This window comes from Macrobrachium rosenbergii, chromosome 55, assembly GCF_040412425.1.
Source record: "Macrobrachium rosenbergii isolate ZJJX-2024 chromosome 55, ASM4041242v1, whole genome shotgun sequence".
NCBI classification, from domain to species: Eukaryota; Metazoa; Arthropoda; class Malacostraca; order Decapoda; family Palaemonidae; genus Macrobrachium; species Macrobrachium rosenbergii.
Genome location: NC_089795.1, coordinates 33800402 through 33822438, shown reverse-complemented (window position 1 = coordinate 33822438; position 22037 = coordinate 33800402). Strand labels below are relative to the sequence as shown.

Below are 22037 nucleotides of genomic sequence, written 5' to 3'. Positions count from 1 at the left end.
AAATACTTTACAACAAATGTATTGTACTCAGAATTTGTTTGATTTTAGGTCTTATATCTTATGGCATTGTGTGAACTGTAATTATAACTTTTAAACATCTAACTTACCTGGTAGTTATATATATAGCTTAAGTCCCTGGCGATCACGGCAGAATTTCAAAACTCATGACAATCGCGATCCGGTAGTCAGGTGAACCACCTGTGCGCCCTCTACCCAGCGTACCTGAACTATTCCAACTATTCCTCAAGATCTTCTCTCTGCCGCTGGTCGGTAACATCGATGGAATTTCGCTTTCGTAGCCTGTGTTTTTCAAGAACTTATTTTTGGTGAAGTACACTTTGGCTTGAACAGCTTGTTCGCTTTTTGGATTTTCTTATAACATATCTGACTTCATCGGGTGTGAATGTATCGTGTGTGGGGATGCAAGCGCTTGCTAAAGCTCCTTGATCCCCACTTAGTATGTCTGGAAGAACGGGAATGAAAGATCGCTCCAGAAGAGCCAAAGAGTACTGTTTCTCACTCTTCCAGATATAACCAGGGATTAGTTAATTCTTTTCCTCTTGATAACTATCCTATTGATCCTTCTCCGTAGTGGTAGTCTCTGAACCCCCTACTGAAACAGGTAAGGACCCAATACTAATGATTTGTTGGCTGCCATTCAGACCCTGGGCCCAACAGGTAAAATCCTCTCTCAGAAGACAGGGATAATATGTGATCGATAATAAGAGATCTAAAAAATACAAGTGTTATTATGTTGTTAGTGCAAGTACGGTGGAGATGCGACCGCTCGGTCCTGTTGTGCTCCTAGTCTAGACCTCTTCCAAGCTCACCAACCCCTGTGAGAAGGAAAGTCGACAGGGCGAAGGGAGGCAAGAGGCTTAGCTACCGAGCAGTCGTCCCCCGAGCGCATCTGTTGACGTTTCCCAGGGCGCTCACCTCGCCATAGAAAGGCGAGGTTAAAGTGTTTTTCATCCATTGGTGCTGTGTACGTCAACCGGAGGAAGCTTTGACCGATGTCGCCATTGCGCGCCAGTTCTCAAGTAACCTCTAGGTTTGACAGGACAGCGGAGTTTAGGCATGGCGCCCAGGACGCCGGGCGCCGAGTAGCTGAGCGCCAGGACGCCGCATCGAGAAGCTGGGCCAGGATGTCAGACGAGAAGCTGGACGCCTGGACGCCAAGTGTCGAAGTTAGACGCCAGGACGTCAGGCGTCATGAAGCTGGACGCCAAGACATTAGCTTCCAGAAAATGGACGCCAACACGCCAGGCGTCAAGAGACTGGGCCTTAGGCCGCCAGGGCGTCAAGATGATATTTGAAAGACGCCTCTACTTCCGTGGTAAAATCGAAGAAGAGAATGATAATATCTCGCATTCTCCTATGAAATCCTATTGTAGAAATTTCTGGCGAAGACAATATAAAGGCCATCAGCTTTTATCAGACTTGAAAAGGCTTATGAAGATATTTTCGAAATTTTTCCCAGAGAAATTTATCCTGACTGCCTCGTTCCGCTTCAGAATTTACTCTTGTGAAGGAGTCTAAGAGAAATGGATACTTTCGAAGGAGAAACAATGGATAGCTTCAAGGAGAAAACAATGAAAGACAGAACCTTCTCGGAATCTTTTTCCTCAGTGGCCATATCTGATGTCATTTGGGAATTTGGTGGATAATTCAACACGACTGACACCGAAGGATGTAGGTGTATGGATCGAGATAGTTCCTAACGAATCAACTGCACCTTTCTCAGCGGGACTCCTGGAAGAAAAGGGCCACATCTTTGCTCTTTCCTGGCTAATGGGGTCACGCCCAATCAAAATCAGAATTGATTTATACCTCTTTCCTCTCACCCCTTCTCTCAAGGTTTGGTATAGAGGCCTTTTCATCTTGGCCCAGAAAACCACGCAGAAGATTTAAGATCTAAAACAGCAAAAAAGTCCACCTCGACTTTCATCGCTAAAGAGTAAGGCTGAGGTTCCTGTGTTTCAATTATTTCCAGCTCTTTTCATGGTCGACCCTCTGATAGAGGTTCTCTAGGGCATGGTAGATGAATGACAACAAGAGGCTCTACACAGGGAAGAAGAAGGACCTGCCTTTCTTCACCTGCAGACTGCGATGTAGAGCCGGACTGTCCAGCCTGAGTAGGCCCCCTCTAGTAACAAGACAATTCGACCTTTCTGCCAAATACAACAACAGAACCAAGGCAAAGGTTCTACAGCAACAAGTGTCTATGATGTTGCAAAAGGAGACCAACAGAGAGTTCAGGATCCGAATTCCCAGGTTCTAAGATGGTTATTCCTGATCCCCAAATGCTTGGGGGTTAGAGACTGGTGCTAGACGGGATTGGCACTCAATTTTTTTTTGTGCAATAAACAAAGGTAAGCTATAGAAACGACAAAATCGGTTCTAGCAGCGGTCAGACAGCATGACTGGATGGCCTCACTGGACCTCCAGGATGCGTATTTTCACGCCCCCATGCACCCGAGTCTCCAAGAATGTTCTGAAGTTCGTCCACGGAAAAGGTTTTATAGTTTCGGGTCTCTCTCTTTCGGCCTAAACAGACAAGTGTTGACGTCTGGCTCTGGAGCCGAGACCTCTCAAGAACAAGTTACCCAATATTGAGGGACGTCATGATAACACTTCATAGACTACAGATTGTAGCCACAGCAGCAGCCGGGCTCTTCCCTTCCAGCCCCAAGGGTAGCTCCACTACTAGAACAAACATAGACAGTTCTATTCAGTCAGGATACCGGACTGCAAGAGCGTGGCGGACACTGTGCTGCCTTCACATCCCCTCTTCCTCCTTCGATTGGTACTGTCTCGGAACCCTCCTCGGTCCATTATTGACGATGAGAAGGGAAATAATTGCGTGAATTGAGGCTTCCCAGCCTGTCCCCAGCAGCAGGAAGCCCCGCCATAGCTTTCCACTATAAAATATGCAGCAGACTTGTCTTCCCAGCTGCAAAGCGTGACAATCCAGGAAAACAGAAGAATGATAATAGGGCACCAACTAAAGCTTCTAGATCCAGAAGTTTAAGACGCTGAACGTGATGAATGAAACTCGAGCAGCTGGATGCAGTGGCATCAAGCATCTAGGAGTGAAATACCATGATGACAAGCGCCAATGAACCCAAGGCAGTCAGCGTCAAAGGCATTGGACGCCAGGGGCGTCAGGCTTCAAGATATTGGAAGCCAAGACGTGGAGTTAGCTCAGGGCGCTTAAGATACACTGGCATCAAGCCGCCTAACAAAGAATTAGGTCTACTGATAAACAGATAGAAATCTCAGCCGATCCCATCCCAAGAGGTTCTATGCCTTAGGATGAAGATTCAGAGTCAGGGATTTTCGGGCTTTTCCGTTTATTATAAAGACAGGACAAGCCTCAAGAAAATTTCAGAACTTTATAAAGAGACAGTCATGCTTGGCAAAGGAATGGATGAGTCTGGTTAGAACCCTTTCCTCGCTGGAACGTGGTTTTGTCTCCTGGAGAGGTTAATTCTATGCCCGATTACAGTTTCATCTAAATCGAACTGGGACAAGGAAATAGAACTGAGACCAATTGCATCCCCATTTCTCGACCAATAAGACCGTATTTGTAGTGGTGGAACGTCCCCGTCAAGCCCAGGAGGTCCCTTCTCTATATTAGAGGAACCCAGACCTAGTGTTGTTATCCCGAGCGTTGGACTCAGTATGGGGAGCAACACGAGGGAAATAAAAGTCTCGGGCTCCTGGACCAGAGAGCAGGAGGATTTAAACATCAATTAGAAGGAATTAACTGCAATCCTTCTAGCTCTCAGGAGTCTAGAACACAGTGGGGAACAAAGAGTGCAGGTCAACACCGACAACACGGCAGCGTTGGCCTACATCAGCAAACAAAGGGGGCACTCACCCAGGTCTCTATACGAGACAATAAGAGAATCTCTTCTTTGGGCAAAGGAGGAGAATGTAAACTAGTAACCCACTTTATCCAAGGGGAGAAAATGTGAGGGCGGACATTCTGAGCAGGAAATAAAGTCCTCTCAAAAGAATGAACGCTACATCAGGACTTTGGGGATGTCCTTGCATAGATCTCTTAGCCACAGCGCCAAACAAAGAGGTTGGACACTTACTGCTCTCAGTACCAGATCCCGGGCTATATACATAGACAACGTTCCTGGTGGACTGGGTCCAACTTGGATGTATGCATTTCCCTATTTCAAGATAATACACAGGGTACTGAAAAAAATTTGTGTCACATGAGAGGACCCGGAATGATCCTTGTGGCCCTTACTAAACGACAAGAGATTGGTTCCCAAGCTACTGATTGATGGTGGACATTCGAGTAGCCTACTCAGAGAGTAAGATCTACTCAAACAACCCCACTTGGAAAGATATTACCAAAGCCTACAAGCGCTACTAGTAATTTCTTTTCAGGACTATCGGAAACTCACAAGAGCCAGAAGTTTTTGAAGGAGGCAGCTGGCGCTTATCGCAAATCAAGGAGGTTATCCACCATTAAGGTATACCAATCCAAAGTGGGAGAGTATTTAGAGGATGGTGCAAGGACAACCATGTGTCCTCTTCCAATATTTCTGTAACCCAAATTTGTATATAGAGAACTCACCAGCATGGAACCCAGACGGGTCCTGAGGTTCCTCATGGGGAGTAACATCTCTTGCAGAGGGCATCTTTAAAGGACCTCTACATGAAAACTCTTTTTCTTGGTCAGTTTGGCCAGCTTGTGAAAAAGAGTTAGTGAATACATGCTCTCAGCAAGAATATAGATTTTATAGCAGGGCAAGGCAATCTGCTCACTGCAACTAGGCTTCTTGCAAAAATGAATACTCATCACAACCCTAGCCCAGAACGTTCGAGATTCGAACCTAATTGGACATAACGGAGAGGAGAGAGAGTCCTATTTCAGTAAAGGGCTCTAAGGCTCTACCTGGATGGGACAAAGGACTTTAGAAAGGAATTCAGAAGGGCTTTGGTGCTCAGTCAAAAGCTCTCTGTATAGATGTCGAAGAATGCTCTGTTTTATTTTATCAGACAGTTGATAAAAAGAAGCAAATATGGAATGTAGAGAGATAGATTTACAAGATTCTGAAAGTAAGACGCACGAGGTCAGGGCAGTAGCAACCTCTGTAGCTCTTAAACAGAACAGGTCCCTGCAGAGTATCTTGGACACGACCTTCTGGAGAAGCAAGTTAGTATTTGCCTCTCACTATCTAAAAACAAGTCAAGACATTATCACGAAGATTGCTATACGCTGTGCCCGTTATAGCATCTAATTCAGTAATGGGGAGGGGAATACCCTACAATCCCATAAACCAATACCCTTTTTCTTACCTTTGAATTGAGAATTTTTATGGTTGTTTGTGAAGACTGGACATGATCTTCCGCAATCATTGGGATGAAAGTTCCTTGGTAGAGCCTGGAACAAGGGTATTGAGAGGAGGTCTAGTCACATAGAGGCATACTCGGTTGACAGCCCTAGAGATTTTCAGCCCCTGGAGTGGATGGCTGGGATCTCTTAGGAATGCAGACATAATGAGAGGGAGTTCATTGAAGCCAGCTTCCTTAATCCAATCCTATAAAATAATACCCTTTGTTCTTGCCTTGGAATAGTTTGAAATTTGATGGTTGTTTGTGAAGATTGAAGCAGTCTTCCACAATCATTGATTTTAGTCAGATGATCATTTTTGTTCCTTGGTGATGCCCGAACAAAGGGTATTATAGGTTGTCTGTCACATAGAGGTTGGTACACCGGTTGGCAGCTCTGAGGTCTTCAGCCCTGAGTGGGATCGCTGGACCTCTTAAGGAATACAGACATAATGAGGTGAGTTTATTGAACTCAGCTTCCTTAATCCAATTCCATAAAACAATACCCTTTGTTCTTACCTTTGGAATGGTTGAAATTTTATGGTTGTTTGTGAAGATTGAACGCAGTCTTCCACAATCATTGATTTTAGTCAAATGATCATTTTGTTCCTTGGTGGCGCCGGAACAAGGGTATTATAGGTTGTCTGTCACATAGAGGTTGGTACCGGTTGGCAGTCTTAGAGGTCTTCAGCCCTGAGTGGATCGCTGGACCTCTTAAGGAAAGCAGACAAAATAGAGGGAGTTCTGTTGAGAGTCAGCTTCCTTAATCCAGGTAAGGACCTTAAGTTGTTTTATTAACCCTTACAAATTCCAACGATGTTGGCTGTCTCGACCCTCCACCAAAGGTGTCAATCAGCTATATATATAACTACCAGGTAAGTTAGATGTTTTAAAATGATATTTTCATAATAAAATAAATTTTTGAACATACTTACCTGGTAGTTTATATAATTAAATTCCCACCTCCTCCCCTCTAGAGACTAGGGGCATGGAAGATCTGAGGAATAGTTGGAATGGTTCCGTACCTGGGCAGAGGGCGCACAGGTGGTTCACCTGACTACCGATCGCGATTGCCGCGGTTTTGAAATTCTGCCGTGACGTCAGGGACTTAGGCTATATATATATAACTACCAGGTAAGTAATGTTTCAAAAAATTTATTTTATTATGAAAAATATTTTTACAAAGTTAAAAATGATTATTGGAAAAAACATGATAACTCAGTTCACTGTATATGTCACAGAACTTGTAAAAGATTCATGACACAAGTTTAATAGTCACTATGAACTTTCCTGGTGGAAGGTAAAAAATTATTTCTGAACAGACCTTTTTTTGAATTACAGTCATGTGCATTACTAAATAATCAATCCTCTTTCCATTGAGGTGTGATTTTAAGAAATTAGCCACATATCTAAAATATGCCGGTCTAGGGTGTGTACATATTTAGCATGCTGCAAGTCTCATAAACATGTGGGGTCAGAATCAGATTTAGACATTGTCTTACACTGCCAATAGTTATAGAAAAATAATCTTTAAACAATTTGGACCATAAAACAAAGGAGTTTGGACACATTAAAAAAAAATGTAGGACTGGCCTGGTCATGTGATAACAGAAATTATCATCTTTACTAATGGCAAATAAAAACAAAGAATTTTGAGTGATCATTGAAGCTGACTTTCTTATTGCTCAATGATTTTGGCCTAATAACTTTTTTCCTAGTATCCAAGATTCTCAGGTTTGGTACAATATTTGAATTCAGGATGTGTATGTACAACATTGCTGTTTCTGTTTTTGATGCTTAGTCCATTGTCCTTTTGTTATAGTTTTGTTATGGATATGGATAAAATAAGAATAACATTGTGTTTCCTTAACAGGGTTTATTGGATATGCCCCTGAAGTTTACAAGGTTGTATCAGCAGCAGAGGTAGACAACAGTGACGATGATAAATTGTATGATTGACTGGTTCTTGTGCAAATCTTTTTTTTATGTTTTAAAGATTGATTTAGATGGCACAGGACAAACAAAGAACCTCAAGGGCTGTTCTCTTCCTCCTCTTTTTTGTGATGCTTGAGATTTAGTTATCTCTTTGTTTGCTTTGTAATACATATATTGTTTGGTAATTTGTTGGCTATACCAGCCCATAAATTCCTGATTTTGTTCCCCCATCCAATACTGTATACTGTGTTATGTCATTGCATGTATGTGGGTACCATTTTAATGTATCTGCTTGATAAGAGTAGACATTAACAATCATTCTTGCTTGGAAAACATTTGTTTTTAGATATCATAAAATTACAAAGCATTTCTTACTTGCTGTACTTTGCATTCCCTTGAAGGTTTCATTTTGAAAAGTCAGATTACCGTGTGCTTAGTATTATAAAAAAGTAAGGTATTTTCCTTAAGAGCACCCTTTTTTTTCCTGGCATTTTCACTCCTTGTGATTTCAGAGGAAATGCCACATCTCTGTTTACTCCTTGCATGACATCTAAATTGTTTTATTTGCATTTTGGTTTGGTATGTTCTCATTGAGATTGGAGGAGGAACATTGATGAATATTTGTCCACAGAGCAGTTATACCATATAAGTTCAGTTGGCCACAAACTTGAATATGTAGATATCCAGGTCATTTAGTCCTCCAAATTGTTTTGTGAACTATTGTAATTAGTGATCTCAACCCTTAATCAGTAACTTTCACTATTTACGTATTATGAATGGTGTTTTTAATATTCACTTTTTATGTTTCCTTTGGCTGAGAATAAATGTACTTTGGTATCCCTTAAATAAATTTATCTGCTAACTTATATGTACAGTACAGTATATGAAATTTTGTGTTGTTTCTCATTCCTGTATTCATCAGGCTAGTGTTAATGCAAAACTTCAATAGTCATGATTGTACTTTCTTTTTTTTATTGTTAAGTGTTATCCACACATTTAATTTTTTATCATGTCTTTTTTCTGATTCTAGAACAAGTGAAAAGGAACTCCATAAATTTCTCTTTGAATAATCTCTTTCTCCTTGGGCCATCCCCTATGGACAGCAGATGCTTTTGCATCTCCCAAGTGTAAGTCCCATTGTCTATCCACACTGACAGTGTACCCTCTCCTGTTGCTTGGGTCTCAGCGAATACGTTGCTTGACTCCTTCATGACTTTTGTTTATTCTGGTGTTAACTTGATTGTTGCTGTACTTTGCTGCTTGGGTGAAAGGCTGTTCTTCTCTTGCAAAGTTGTATTGTCTTGAGTGAAGTATCATCAGCCTACTGTTATCATGTTTGTTCCACTTGCTCCTCCATTGCTCATGTTTTTCCTTAAAAATAACCTTGTAGGAAATGCCAGAAGAGTACTAAGTTTTTTCAGAACTTAAAAGAATTCCATAGGCTTGCTCCTGATCGTAACCTCAGATAAGGCATACGTCACAGAAACATAGAACTCAAGTTGATCTGGTACAGAGGTTGCCTTGAGGACAAAACAGGAAAAATCTCTAGTCCTCTCATATCTTCATTGTAAGTGCTATGTAACATTGTAATGAAACTAAAATAAGCACTCAGTATTTGTTATTGAATTTTTCATCTTTCTTATGTATATGATTTTTGTTCAATTTAGTCTTCATGTCTGCATGAACCAACTTCAATGCACAGATAGTTGCCAAGGCATAGGAGACTGCCTTGCAAAAAATTTGAAATTTATGTAATCTTTTGAGACGGGTACTAGTGAAATATGTTCATGTAATAAAATACGAACATAATGTATTTTTTAGATGTTTTAATTGTTCCCATTAATACTTACGGTAAATTTGGCAGAATACTGTAGTTGTACATAATTTACATAGGTTAGTAAAGAATGGTGTATTTGGAAGTTGGGATAATAGTATCATGAGGTGTAAGAAAGGAATTTGTTTTTTCATTTGTGGGGCATATAGATATTGAAGTTTAGTTCTGTTTGATTCATACAACTTCTTGAAGTAGATTCCTGTAATGAAAATTCATAGTGGAATGTGTTGAGATATTTATGATAAAAAATTCAAAGTCAGAATATTTTAAATCCTTTGAATATTGATTACAAGTTATTTATTACAAATTCATTGATCATGGATTGCAGTGGTTAGATATGACAAACCTATTTTATATTATAAATTCTAGTACTTATTTACTTTTTTCATTTCTTTTGATGTAGCAATGTAGTTATAGAAAAAAGTAGCTTGGAATGTCAAAAGTCAATAGTATGGAGTTTATTGCAGACTGGGTAATGGATTAGTGTAGAGAATTTTAATTGAGTACCATAGGGACTTGGAGTTAGTCAGGTTTCTTACAGCTAAATATAGCCAAGGTTTTGGATCACCAGTTAGTGCAGGACCAGGATTTTTCAGCCAAATGTTTGATAGTCATTTATTGCCATCCTGAATATTTACCCAGCACTTTTAAATCTGTTATGTGAAGGAGGACATTTGTTAAGCAGTGGTTTCTACCAGTTATGGTTTTTTCCAATTCTTATATACAGGTGTTTTGTATGGAGGCTCAGTACTATCTATATATTTTTTCAGCTGATGTGTCCCTCAAGTTTGATGAAGATGACACTCACTTAATCAATACAGTGTATCAGACCACTCCTGTTGTGATTCACGGAAATGGCCCTTCCAAGATCTTGCTGAATTCTGTTGGAAATTATATTGCAAAGTCCTGGATTCATGAGGAAGGATGCTTAGCATGCAAGGAGCAAACATTTGACTTGGATCATTTACCAGTAAGAACGACTTATGTAATAAGTTTCATAGTATCATTTAATACTGATATATTTTTATCTTGAACTTTAATGATTTTACACATGACATTTGTGTTTGATTAAAACTGTTATGGTGTCTTTTATACTATGCTGCAGGGAATACTAAAATAAGAAAACTGATTTGAGCTAATAATGTTGTTAACTGGAAGATATAATGGGTAAGAATAAAGGGCTCATATAATAATCAAGTCATCTACTTCATGTAAAGTTAGCTTTTAAATGCTCTGTATGCTGAAATTGTTTAACCACCTTTTGTAAAATGGTAATTGAATCTGGTGTGGTGTTAAGCTGTACATAAAATGCAAGCCAATGTTTTACTTAAGTTGCAACTGCTTCTGACTGCAGTTTCACCCAGTAAGAATAACGGTGGCATTTATTTCTGGCTTAAATGGTGTGATTGAAGGAATAGATTAGTGAAAATTATAAGGTGAAGCAGCTAATTCAAGCCAGGTAAAGTAAGTATATACCATGTAGAAAAGGGATAGCTTTATGAAAATATAAGGAAGTAAATAATTTTACATTGGTAACCTGCTAAGTATGTGGAGCAGTAGTTCCTGATGACTTTTTACACTAGGACTGTAATTGTTTTGATTGAGGTGAATTATTTTCTTGCAGGAAGAGGAGTACCCACGCGTACTTGTTGCTGTATTTGTAGTCAAGCCAATGCCATTTTTAGAGGAAATGTTGGATAAAGTGGCAAAACTGAACTACCCCAAAAAGAGAATTGATCTTTTAGTTTATAATCAGGTTTGTAACCTTACTTGTGTTTTTAGCAAAATAATAATTTGTAGGTGAAAGTTTCAATAAAACTTTATTATTTTAACCCTTTTGAGTGATGGACAGGAAAACTCATATGAGTGTTAATATTACACGCCATTCGGTTTGGATGAATATTAGCGGGAAAGATGTTCATAGCACTTCAGTGGTCCATAAATGACTTATGGCGACTATAATAACTCATCTTGGGAGAGACATCGATCACTATGCTTTTAGATTTCAGAGGGGAATGTAGTGCTTCTCTGCAGCTCCAGAACTTCTTTTTGTTTATTTGCTCATAAATATACCCAGGGATTGATGTTGATTTTAGTTCTTATCTTTTATGATAGTATGTCAGCTATAATTTTGCAAGGAAAAGTGCAGAGAAATATTAGAAAAAACATGTATACCTCACAAAAAGTGACAGCATCTCCCCATCTCAGTAAATCTCGTAAATATTTTACAACAAATATACTCAAAATGTTTTAATGATTTTAGTTCTTATTTGTTATGCTATTGTGTGAGCTGTAATTATAATTTTACAAAATGAAATAAAATAAATTATTAGAAAAAACATTCATAACTTAGTAAAAGTAACATATTTCCACAAGTGTCTTGTAAAAGAGGCCCCACACAGGGTTGTAAAGTCACTTTCAACTTCCTGTGGAAAGTAGGGAGAAATTTTTAGAATTTTTTTTCTTACACCATGTGCATTTGCATATCTTCCTCTTTCCATTGATGTGTTTTTTCTTAAATTGGCCAACCTTTAAGTTTGCCCAGTATGGAGGTGTGCTTGATATATATTTAGTCCGTCCCTTATGGGTTAACCGTGTAACTGACTAATTTTCTTCCTTTTGTATTTTTACTATGATTCTTTGTTATTTTCATTACTGTTTTAATATTACTCTGTACTGTTATGTTGTTATAATGTTTTATTATAGTAGAGTGATAAAATATGCAAATGATATGTAGATAATTACTCAAAAACTGAATTATGTAGCTTTTACTGATGATTCATTTCAGTGTGATATCTCTCAAAGTATGGAGTAAACTAATGCCATTATTGTTATTAGTAGGAAAATCATTATTACAAATTTTGAATTCTTCCTTTAGGTGAAAAATTTCATCTGAAAAAACCTCACAAAAAATGGCATTCTGTAGAAAATGAGAATTTATTATCTCCAGTATAAGTTTCAGAGTACTGATTTTTACTAGCTGAATATTCAATACTAACTGAATATTCAATTGTCTTCCATTCACAAATTTTATCACATTTTCTTTGTTTACTCACACCACCTCTGGTGCTTGACAAAAATACTTCCTCCTCTGTCATTTCCTGATTCACTATCATCTCTCATAAAACCTGATTAAGAAATTATCCAAGGTAGGTTTTCTATAACTGCAACATAATAAACATCACCATATTTGCTGCTGTCACTATCAGGACCATCTGATAGTTCAGGTCTATTACTATCATTGTCATTTCTGAATAAAAGACTCTGTCTTACTTCATCATCAAGAGAAACCTCCTCCTATGGCATTTTGATAGTTACTGAAGTCTAGCCCTTGTCTTGAGATTATTCTGTAAGTTGGAAGTCAGTGTTGCCATTTGTCACTAGACTATAGACCAAAGCTCCTAAAAATGACAAGGGAAACTTGTTATCTGTTACGAGTTGCTTAACTCAACTGAAAAGAATGATGACTGAGGAGATCAGTCCCTTGCCATGGACGAGACCTTTTGATGAGTGAGGAGATCAATCCTGTGAAGCAAAAGGTTAACATGATTGGCTAGCTTTGGTTTCAGATGTAAAATCAAGTGAGTGAAAGTAGGTTATACACTGCTTCCATGCATTTGCCCTGTTGATAAAGAAAATTGCAGAGCCTGAATATGTTGCACGTTTTAGAATCTCAAGTTTGTGAAAAAATCTAACCCATTTCAAATATCTTACTGATGTTTTTCATTTTCTAAACAGGACTACCGATATGAGAGAGAAGTAAATTATCTGAGTGAATATTGGTTACAAAGTTGTAGTTTTATACAAACATCTTTGCTTTAAGATATGGGCATTTAAGTATAGTCAAATTTGTTATTCAGTTATTGAGCTGTTGGCAGTATTTATGAGGATTTATAGTGTGCAGATTATTATAAAAAATAACGATGATGATAATACAAGTACATTCACATTGTTTATATTGTAGGATAATAAAAGGAGCTGAATTTCACTGACCACAACTCTGTTTGTTGTTCAGAGTTAGTCAGAGTTAGCATCAGTTACGAACAGACATGAATTATGTAGCATTCTTGAAAGCAACTTAATTTTGGGCAAGTTTCAATGAAAAGTGAGTGAAGTACTGAAAAAGGCATTCCATGGGCCATTGTTGTAATATGTTTATTAATTATTGTTAATGATCCTGGTGAAGGAAGTATATTACTGCCCAAGAGGATCAAAGGTAAAATTTAAGGCCTATGATACTACATCCTTTAAACAATATCTTTATCCATATGCGACTTTTTTTGATGCTTTTTAAATTTTCTTATAATGATTTCATTTCATATTTCTTTATTCTTTCTTACAATTTATAGGTAGCTATACATGAAAAACTTGTCAACTCATGGGCTGAAAAACTACAGAAAAAGAAATTGTACGGCACCGTGAAACTATTACCATTTGGTGGCAAAATGAAGGAATGGCATGCTCGGAATTTAGCTACGTAAGTTATATTTTTTGGTGCAATTCGTATTTTGACATCTTTACTTTACATGTATTATGAAAGGGTAAGTCATAGTTTCACTTCTGCCTTCACTGGCTAGTCCTCATAGGGGGTAGTGCCATCTGTGACCCCAACTGGTTCACTGCAGGCATTACATGTATGTTTATTGAGTTTTAGCTTAACACTATTGGCCAAAAGTGCCCCAGCACTTGACTTGACAGCCTAAATCTCATAATATCAAATTTACTGGCTAGTACTAGTTTGAGGAGATGCTGGTATTGATAAATTGTATTTTATATTTGTTGTACACTTGCTGCAGGTAAGGAGCCATGATGCTCAGAGATCCATTACATCATCAGCCTGCTGTTCCTCTGTATCCCTATTTTATGCTATACTTTGTCTTCATTGGATAAAAGATAGTTGGAGTTAAGTATATCTTAGTTTAACCAGACCACTGAGCTGATTAACAGCTCTCCTAGGGCTATTGAAGGATTAGGATGTTATTTTACATGGCTGGGAACCAATTGGTTACCTAGCAACGGGACCTACAGCTTATTGTGGAATCTGAACCACATTATAGCGAGAAATGAATTTCTATCAGAAATAAATTTCTCTTATTCTTCACTGGCCGGTCGGGGATTCGAACTTCATGGCCAGCAGAGTGCTAGCTGAGAGAAGAACCCAGCGCTTGCAAGAACTAAGGATAGTTGGAGATCTGTTTGTTATATTGATGGAGGTTTTTCAACTATTGTTGTGGAAGCTACTAGACTGGACATTTCTATGATGAAGTGATTTTTAATTTGTCATTGATAAGCCTTTCATTAATTGGTATAATAAACTGTACTGGTTTTAATCACATTATTTCTCTTTCAAGATTGGTGTTCTTTCAGATTCCAAGACTATTTGTGCAGCTAAGCCATTTACATGTTTCAGCAAGATGGTAAACTTAGGAAATTCATCTAGTATTCTTTGTAAAATTATCTCATTCATTGTATCATCACAATCTCATTACTCATACATGTCCACATTTGTGTTCTTTGAATGTCTATAGTCGTATATAACAGACTGAAGGAAATCTGTAGAAATGTGGCACATGTTACATCTGGACCCTTTGGTATCCATGAATCAATGTCATCACCTCTTGTGAATCTGCACATCTGTCAGCTACTCTCTCCACAATTCTGTAGAATCACCTTTATTCATTATTAATCTAACAATTCAGTCATGATTGGTAACTTAATTCATTATTCATTACCAGCCTTTTCCATATCTTTCTCCTGAGTAATAACAAATGTATCATTCTCTACCAGCTTTTTCATTTTTTTCTCTTGAGTAATAAAAATATTTCTTGTGCCTTAGCAGAGACTTATGTGTCGCAGATGTCTACCTCTGGATTCCAGGCTTTGCAGTTTGGCTAACTTTGAGTCATTAGATGTATGCTTCTTTTTTATCATTAGCAATATTCCAGTGGGGTATTTCATTGATTTTTGTATCAATTCATGAGTGTAAGTGCTTTTTGCAAACTGGCTAACAAGTTGTTAAATAGTTGACACTCTTTAGTGGGTTATCATTCATGGTAACCACCTCTATTTTGGTTTGTCTTTATTGCACTGATAGTGAATGGTAAATTTGACTGCCCTTACCTCATTTGCTCTGTATTTTTGGTATTTGGCAATATTTTGGTAATTTATTGTATAGTTTTTTGCATTAGCTCAAGGCATACCTTCTCATTGTTAACAATGTAGCTTGTGCTCTCTAGCAATGCCATTTTTATTTTTTATTGGTAGGTAATATTGTAATTGAATCAGGTGCATCTGATTGCTGCCCATAAATGTTACGTACACTTGTATTCTATTGAGTTTTTGTTCTGTAATCCTGTGATTTATTATTCTATTACCATTTGTAAGTTGTGTATGCTGGTGGTCTATTACTGCTCTGCGTATATAGCGATGATCCCGTGTTTCTTGTGTATTTTGCTGTATTGCTGTGCTTCAGGTAATGTGAAAAGGACTGCCAGGGAAGTCCTTCAATACTTTTTCTTGAACTTTTGATAAGGACTTGCATATTAGTGTTTCAGCTGCCAAGGCCAGTTATGTTCTGACCTCACCTTTGAGATGCCTTGCAGTTGGTAATTTGGTCAGTGGTTGAGCTTCATAAGGATAATATACGGGGTGAGATGGGCCAAGAGTGTTGCTATTGACTTATCCACCTGTCTGCACAGAGCATACAGCTTCAGTCTGTATGCTTGTGAAATGGATGCAATTCAACAGGGACCAGGGGGTCTTAAGGGGTTCCTGGAGCAGACTGATGATGGACTGAAGGCAGCCATTGCCCTGTATGATATGACTGTTTGGAAGTCTTAAACTATGTCTGTGGCATCTTTGGTCCCAAGAGGCAGAAGAAACCAAAGAGTAAGGTTCCTGCTGAGGAATTTGCAACCAGTTTGGCCCAGGATGACACAGACACCATGTTTTTCGCTTTTCAGAGGCCAACACAGACATCTTCACAGACGTCAAAATGGGTGTAGATGGAGGGGTCTGGGCAGTTCATTTTACTGTAGGTTGTATTGGATCCATGGCTGTATATCATAGGCTTGCAGCCCTTCTATTACTGAGGCTTCAGAGTAGGCTAGAGCTTTGCTTACTCCATTTAGTTTAGTGTTTGGTTTAAGATGTTGGCAATTATTTAATAATGAAACTGGAAATTATGTATTGTATATTGATAATGCATGATGAAATAATAGTTCATGATACAGATGTGGCATTTTAGAAGAGTATCTCTCATGCATCTAGCAAGTTCAGGTGGCAAAATTTGGTCCTAAGGTTGCTGGTTTTGAGGGATTTCACTGTAATGATAATAATAGCATTAATAATTATAATGGTATTTTAGTAAATACTGATAATATTACAGCATTATAGAGTTTGGCTGGGTACAAGTATTAGTAGTCTACTGTCTGGGTAAACATTAGCCTACCAATCACTTAACTTTGCATATAAGACCCAAGTTATGTATTTTGAGCCATTTTTGGGGAAAAAGGGGGTCCCATGCCATCAAATCTTCATCCCCACTGCTATCACTAAGCTACCGTAAGTGGTTTGTTGCCATTTTGTGTCTTCTCCAACTCTTCTGCTAAACCCTTGTTCAAATCCTCCATCACTTTATCTAGTACTTTGACCTTCTACCTCTAATCAGTTCCACCCAAGGCCTCTTTATTCCTTCCTCCTTACTCATCCTTATCACATTCCCAATCCATCTGATTCTTGATACTTTATCATATCAGTAATCTTTACCATGCTGGCACTTCTCACAGTCTGTTCATTTTCCTGCCTCTCAGGCAGTGAGATCCCCAAAATCCACCTTAGCAACCTCAATTTTGTTTATTTCAGCTTTTTTTCTATTAACTTATTACTCCCCATATTTCTGAACTATAATTCATTATTTGTCTGATTACAGTAAAATAGATCTTTATTTTTAGCTTATTTGTCATTCTTTTGTCTCACACTACCCCTGCCACCTCCTTCCTTTTCTCTTGAAGTTGTTTTTATTCTGCTTTAAACCTAAGCTTCGCACCCTCCCACTTTGCTTAAAGTGGATCCTAAGTATTTGAAATTCTCTTTCTCTTTTAAATGTAGAATTCTTCTATCTTGTAAAAATAACTTATCCCTTAGCTGCTTGCTGGACACCGTAACCACATTATTACCCACATTTACCTTTATATCACCCCATTCAAGAGATTTTTACCATTCTCTACCCCTCTTTGAAATTCTTCAGTCTTTACCATAATGACCAGGTCATTGGCATATAACAGTTCCCACAAGTGTTCATTCCTGATCTCTTTTCTTAGTATATCCATACCAATACTAACAGAAATGGGCTAAGTGCTAATCTTTGATATAAACCAACTTTAACTTTAAATATTTCTGTTTTGCCACAGGTTGTTATTACTTTTGTCCTTGTTGTTTTATACATCATTTCAGCTAACCTAACCAACTTTTCTGGCATTTTGCTCTTTCTTAAGTACCAAAACAATGCTTCCCTTGGTATTCCATCAAGTGCCTTCTCTAGGTCCATAAATGTACTGTGGAACTTTCAGTTACCTTCTAGCTTCTTTTCCTGTAACTATCTTATAAAAACAGCATCAGATGTACCTTTCCCTCCGGCGCAACCACAGCGCAGTTCACCAATCTTCATAATTGGTTATAATCTCTCATCTATTATACTTTCTGAAACCTTCATCAAATGTTCTGTTAGTTTGATTTCTCTGTAGTTGCCACACGCCATAGTGTCTTCCTTCTTTTTAAACACTTTTTCCATGAGACTTTCTTTCCAGTCATCTGGCATTATGTCCTCCCAGATTGTCCTTAGCAGTTTCAGTATCCATTCTTCTCCTCTGTACCAGTTGTGTTCTACATTTCAATTTGCATCTCTGACGGACCTCATGCTTTGCCATTCCTCACTTTACCTATAGTCCTCTTTACTTTTACAGATTGTCTCCCTGTCACTGGCCCCACCACTCTCCCCAAATCCCATCTTTCATTTTCTGTGTTTATAATATGCATATATTACTCTAACCATCTTCATTTTATGTAGTCATTGCCAGTAAAGCATTTTTTTCTCTGTCTTTAAGATGCAGATCTTGTCTTTGCTTTGTCCTTGAATTGATATGCAGTAAATATCACTTCACCTTCTTTTGTTCTTATCCTTCTGTTCAGCTCGCCTGTAGTCCTTCCAGTCGCTACTCCCAACATATTCATAGTTTCTCTTTCCCCTTTTTTATATCATTCCTCAGTACCTTTCAATCTGTGAAAGCCCTAGACTTCTGCTTAACTAAATCTTGTACTTCTCTATTCCTCGACTACTTTTCTTCTCCCTTTATACACTCCATAGCCACTTGTTGACCTAACCTTTCGCACATTTTCATATCATTCCAAATATTTTCTGCTCTCGTAAAATTATTCACGATTGATGTCTTACTCTGACATACTGTTTCTTGTTAAGATCCCATATTTTAACTCTTGATCTCTTTACCTCCTGTTAGGTTTTTCTCCCTCTCACCTTGTTATCCATAACCAGCAACCAATCTTGTTTCACATCACATATGCCTCACCAAGAATTATTGTACCTTACTACACTGCATCTGTCTTCCCTCCTAACCATAAGGTAGTCTGTCTGTCTTTGTATTCCACCACCCTCATACATTACTAAGTGATAATCTGCCTTCTGAAACCAGGGTGTCATAGAGACTCAATTCAAAACTCTGTTCCATTTCCAGTATATACTTTCCATCTTCAACCTTACTCCAACTCCATGGCCTCCATGAACCTCCTCATATTCATTTCTGCTTTTTCCAACCATACATTTCATGTCTGCTCCTCAGAGTATTCTAATTGCTGTTTCCAGTTCTTTCTTAAATATTTCCTTGTCTTGCTTCTGGCAACCCATTTGAAGTTAGTATGCTGAAATTACATCAAAAATATCTTTCCCTACTAGTTACACTAATATTAAAAGCCTGTCACTTATACTATTTACTTTCACCAATTTTTGTTTCCACTCATTACTGACTATAACTCACTTTTTTTTTCCCCAATCTTTGACCCACAGTAACAATGCTTCAGCCTATTAACTTCCTCCTTGGTTCCCTTTCCCTTCCACCTAGTCTCTTGCACACATTGAACACTAATCAGCCTCCTCTCCATCAGATCAACAATTTCTCTTAACTCTTCTGTCAGGGTACCAACATTCCATGACCCTACCCTAGTCTGCCATCAATTTAGAGTATACGAAATGCTGTTCGTTGAAAATTCATGAATTTTTTAACATTTTCTGTTCTTAATTAACTTTTAAATATGTTATTACAGAGAGCAGTGCTTAGCTCGTGACTGTGATGCTTTGCTGAACATTGATGGTGAAGTTCACCTTGATAATCCAGATACACTGAAATTACTGATATCTCATAACAGGTTAGTGTGATTCCTTTTTGTATAGGTTACTCTTTTTGGAAATGTTTTCAATGTTTGCCTTTTGGAACTAGCATGAACAAACCCCTTTTTACAGTGCATCTATGTTTAGGTTGATATAAGGGGACAAGTTAGAAATTGTAAGTTTCATGTAAGTAACTTACCAAGTAATTACACAGCTATAGTTCTAACTCATATGGCAGCTTTTATTTAAAAAATCGCGGTAACACTTCCATAGTTCACTGCAGGTGACAAACCCGCCCACCAATGGGAGTATATACTGGAAACAGCTTAGCAGAAAACCTCATTCTGTTTCTGCCGGCTCTCGAGTAACATTGGGGGTTTGCTGCAGCTTTTGTTTACTGATTTTCAGTGTATGGCTGGATTTCGGTGAAGTATTAGTGCTTATTTGAGTAGCCTTCAAGCTTTAATAGTTTTCAGGATCATTTTTTCTAGTTCTTTGGTTATTATTATGTCTGATCCACGTTCACCTATTTTTGCTATTGCAGCGAAGGTTGCAAACCAGTTTAGTCAATCTTCATACGATTCTCATACAATTTGCAGTGAATCTAGGGGGCAGAAATATAGTAGGGAGAAAACTTGTGCTAAATGTTATGGTTAGCAAGAGTAGAATGTACTTAATCTCAACTAGACAAGTTAGAGAGGGACAGAAAGGAAAGCAGCCTCAGCAGCCAAGAAACGAGCTTCCCTTAACCTAGAATTCTACCCTAGCCTTGGTTAGAAGATAGCTCCGCTATTCCTTCCCCCCCCCCCTTCCTGCCCTTTTTTCTCATGCTTCTTGGTCTCCTATTTTTAATCCACCTAATCCCGTGACTGGCTCCCTTGCTTCTGACCCTTGCCATTGCCAGTCTCGAGTCTAGGTTTAACAAGAAATTAACCTAGTATTGATACAGTGAAGTGGAGGGGGTGGCTACTCGTCCCACCGATTCTCATAGACGAAGGTCCCTGTCATACTCCCGTAAACCTGGGAGGAGTCATACCAGAGGTCCAAGGGAGGTCGGTGGGGTTTGCTCACGGGTAGTTGCCCCCTCAGTCGAACCTGTTGCGCGTTCCCAGGTATCGGCAGACAGCCACTAAGGATGAGTGTCAGTTTTTGTCCAACTCTCAGCACTCCAGCTTGGATTGGAAGCACTACAAGCGCTTTCTAGATTCATCTCACCCATTGAAGAGGCAAGCAGGCGATGCTGGCTGCTTTTCTCTGCTGCCCAGGTAGTGGTTTAAGGAGCCAGGGGAAGTCCTCAACCTTCCTGCAGTGCATGGGACAGTCGGGATTATTTCTCTCCTGAGCATACTTCTCTTGGCGCCAGTATTGACCCCAAGCGCCCAACGATCCCTTGCAGACACCTGTGGTCTTCGTTCAAGAGCCCATCTCTTAACGAGCGTCTGACACCATCTCCTGAGTGTCTGTCGCTAGTTTCTGAGTGCCTGGAGCCAGTTCCTGAGCGCTCAGTGCCAGTTGTGAGGCACCCGGTGCCTGCTTCCGAGCACCTGGCACCAGCTCCTAAGTGCCCGGTGCCAACTCTTCAGTGTCAGTCTTGGCTCGGAGCGCCAAGCGCCTGTTTCCAACCACAGGTCTCCTAGCTTATGCAGCTTTCCTACCCTTTCTTGGCTCATGCTAGGCCTGGTCTCACCTACCTTGATCTTCCTGATGAGGAACCATATAGATGACAGACCTAGGCTCCCCGCATGGTGCTTTCCTTGCCTTCTAGGGAGGCACTCAAGGAGATTGAAGTTTGGTTTTCTGCCAAGAGGGAGCAAGGTAAGGCTTCCTTCGTTTTTTCTCCTTTGCGCTTAATCCGTAGGAGGTGTCTTTCTTATGCCACCAGGGAAGCTCCTTCTTCCCAACGCTCGCTGTTTTTGTTGGTGAAAATTGTTTTTCGTTGGCAGAACTTGACCTCCTTGTCAAGACCCCTTTGAGTTGTTTGAAGTTTTCAGTTTCTTGGACTGGATGGTGAGAGTGAACTTGTGGCTCTTTTCTTTGGGTATTTTGAAGGAAAGAGATTTTTGGTGCTTCCGTTCCACTAAAGGAGTCACTCAGACCCAGAAGTCGGTACTTCAATAAAAGTCGACTTAGGATCTTCTGGTGCATACTTCTAAACACCCCAAGGATTGGTCTGCATTTGTTTCTAAGATGGTCTCCCCTCTCCAGCAACATCCCTTTTGTGGGAGTAAGCCCAAGTCCAGTCTAGGACCCACTCCAGTGTCCGCTTCTCAACCAGAAAGTTTCTGGGATGTGGTGTCCGGAAGAACACAACCTTCACATTGATGTCAGAGAGCTGAAAGCTATTCACTTAGGGCTCCATGCTCCACGACCCTAGTTCACAACAAGACTGTGGCAGTCCATTCAGACAATACCGCACCCCTGGCGTACATACGAAGAGAGGCAGCTCTTGCTCTTCTTCTCTCTTCCAGACAGTAAGAGACCTTCTACTGTGGACAGATCAAATTGAGTGAGTCT

At 39.2% G+C, this 22037-nt stretch overlaps 1 protein-coding gene across 1 annotated transcript in view; it reads left to right on the top strand.

Annotated features, from left to right (window-relative positions):
- Window positions 1-6966: 6966 nt before the first annotated feature.
- Window positions 6967-22037, top strand: part of LOC136835947 (procollagen-lysine,2-oxoglutarate 5-dioxygenase 1-like) — a 390163-nt gene continuing 375092 nt past the window's right edge. Inside the window, exons 1-6 of the mRNA XM_067099845.1 lie at window positions 6967-7116; window positions 7229-7394; window positions 9895-10094; window positions 10749-10880; window positions 13474-13601; window positions 19460-19561. Coding sequence (XP_066955946.1) covers window positions 7295-7394; window positions 9895-10094; window positions 10749-10880; window positions 13474-13601; window positions 19460-19561 — 662 coding nt within the window. The 5' untranslated portion in view covers window positions 6967-7116; window positions 7229-7294. The remainder of the gene's footprint in view (window positions 7117-7228; window positions 7395-9894; window positions 10095-10748; window positions 10881-13473; window positions 13602-19459; window positions 19562-22037) is intronic.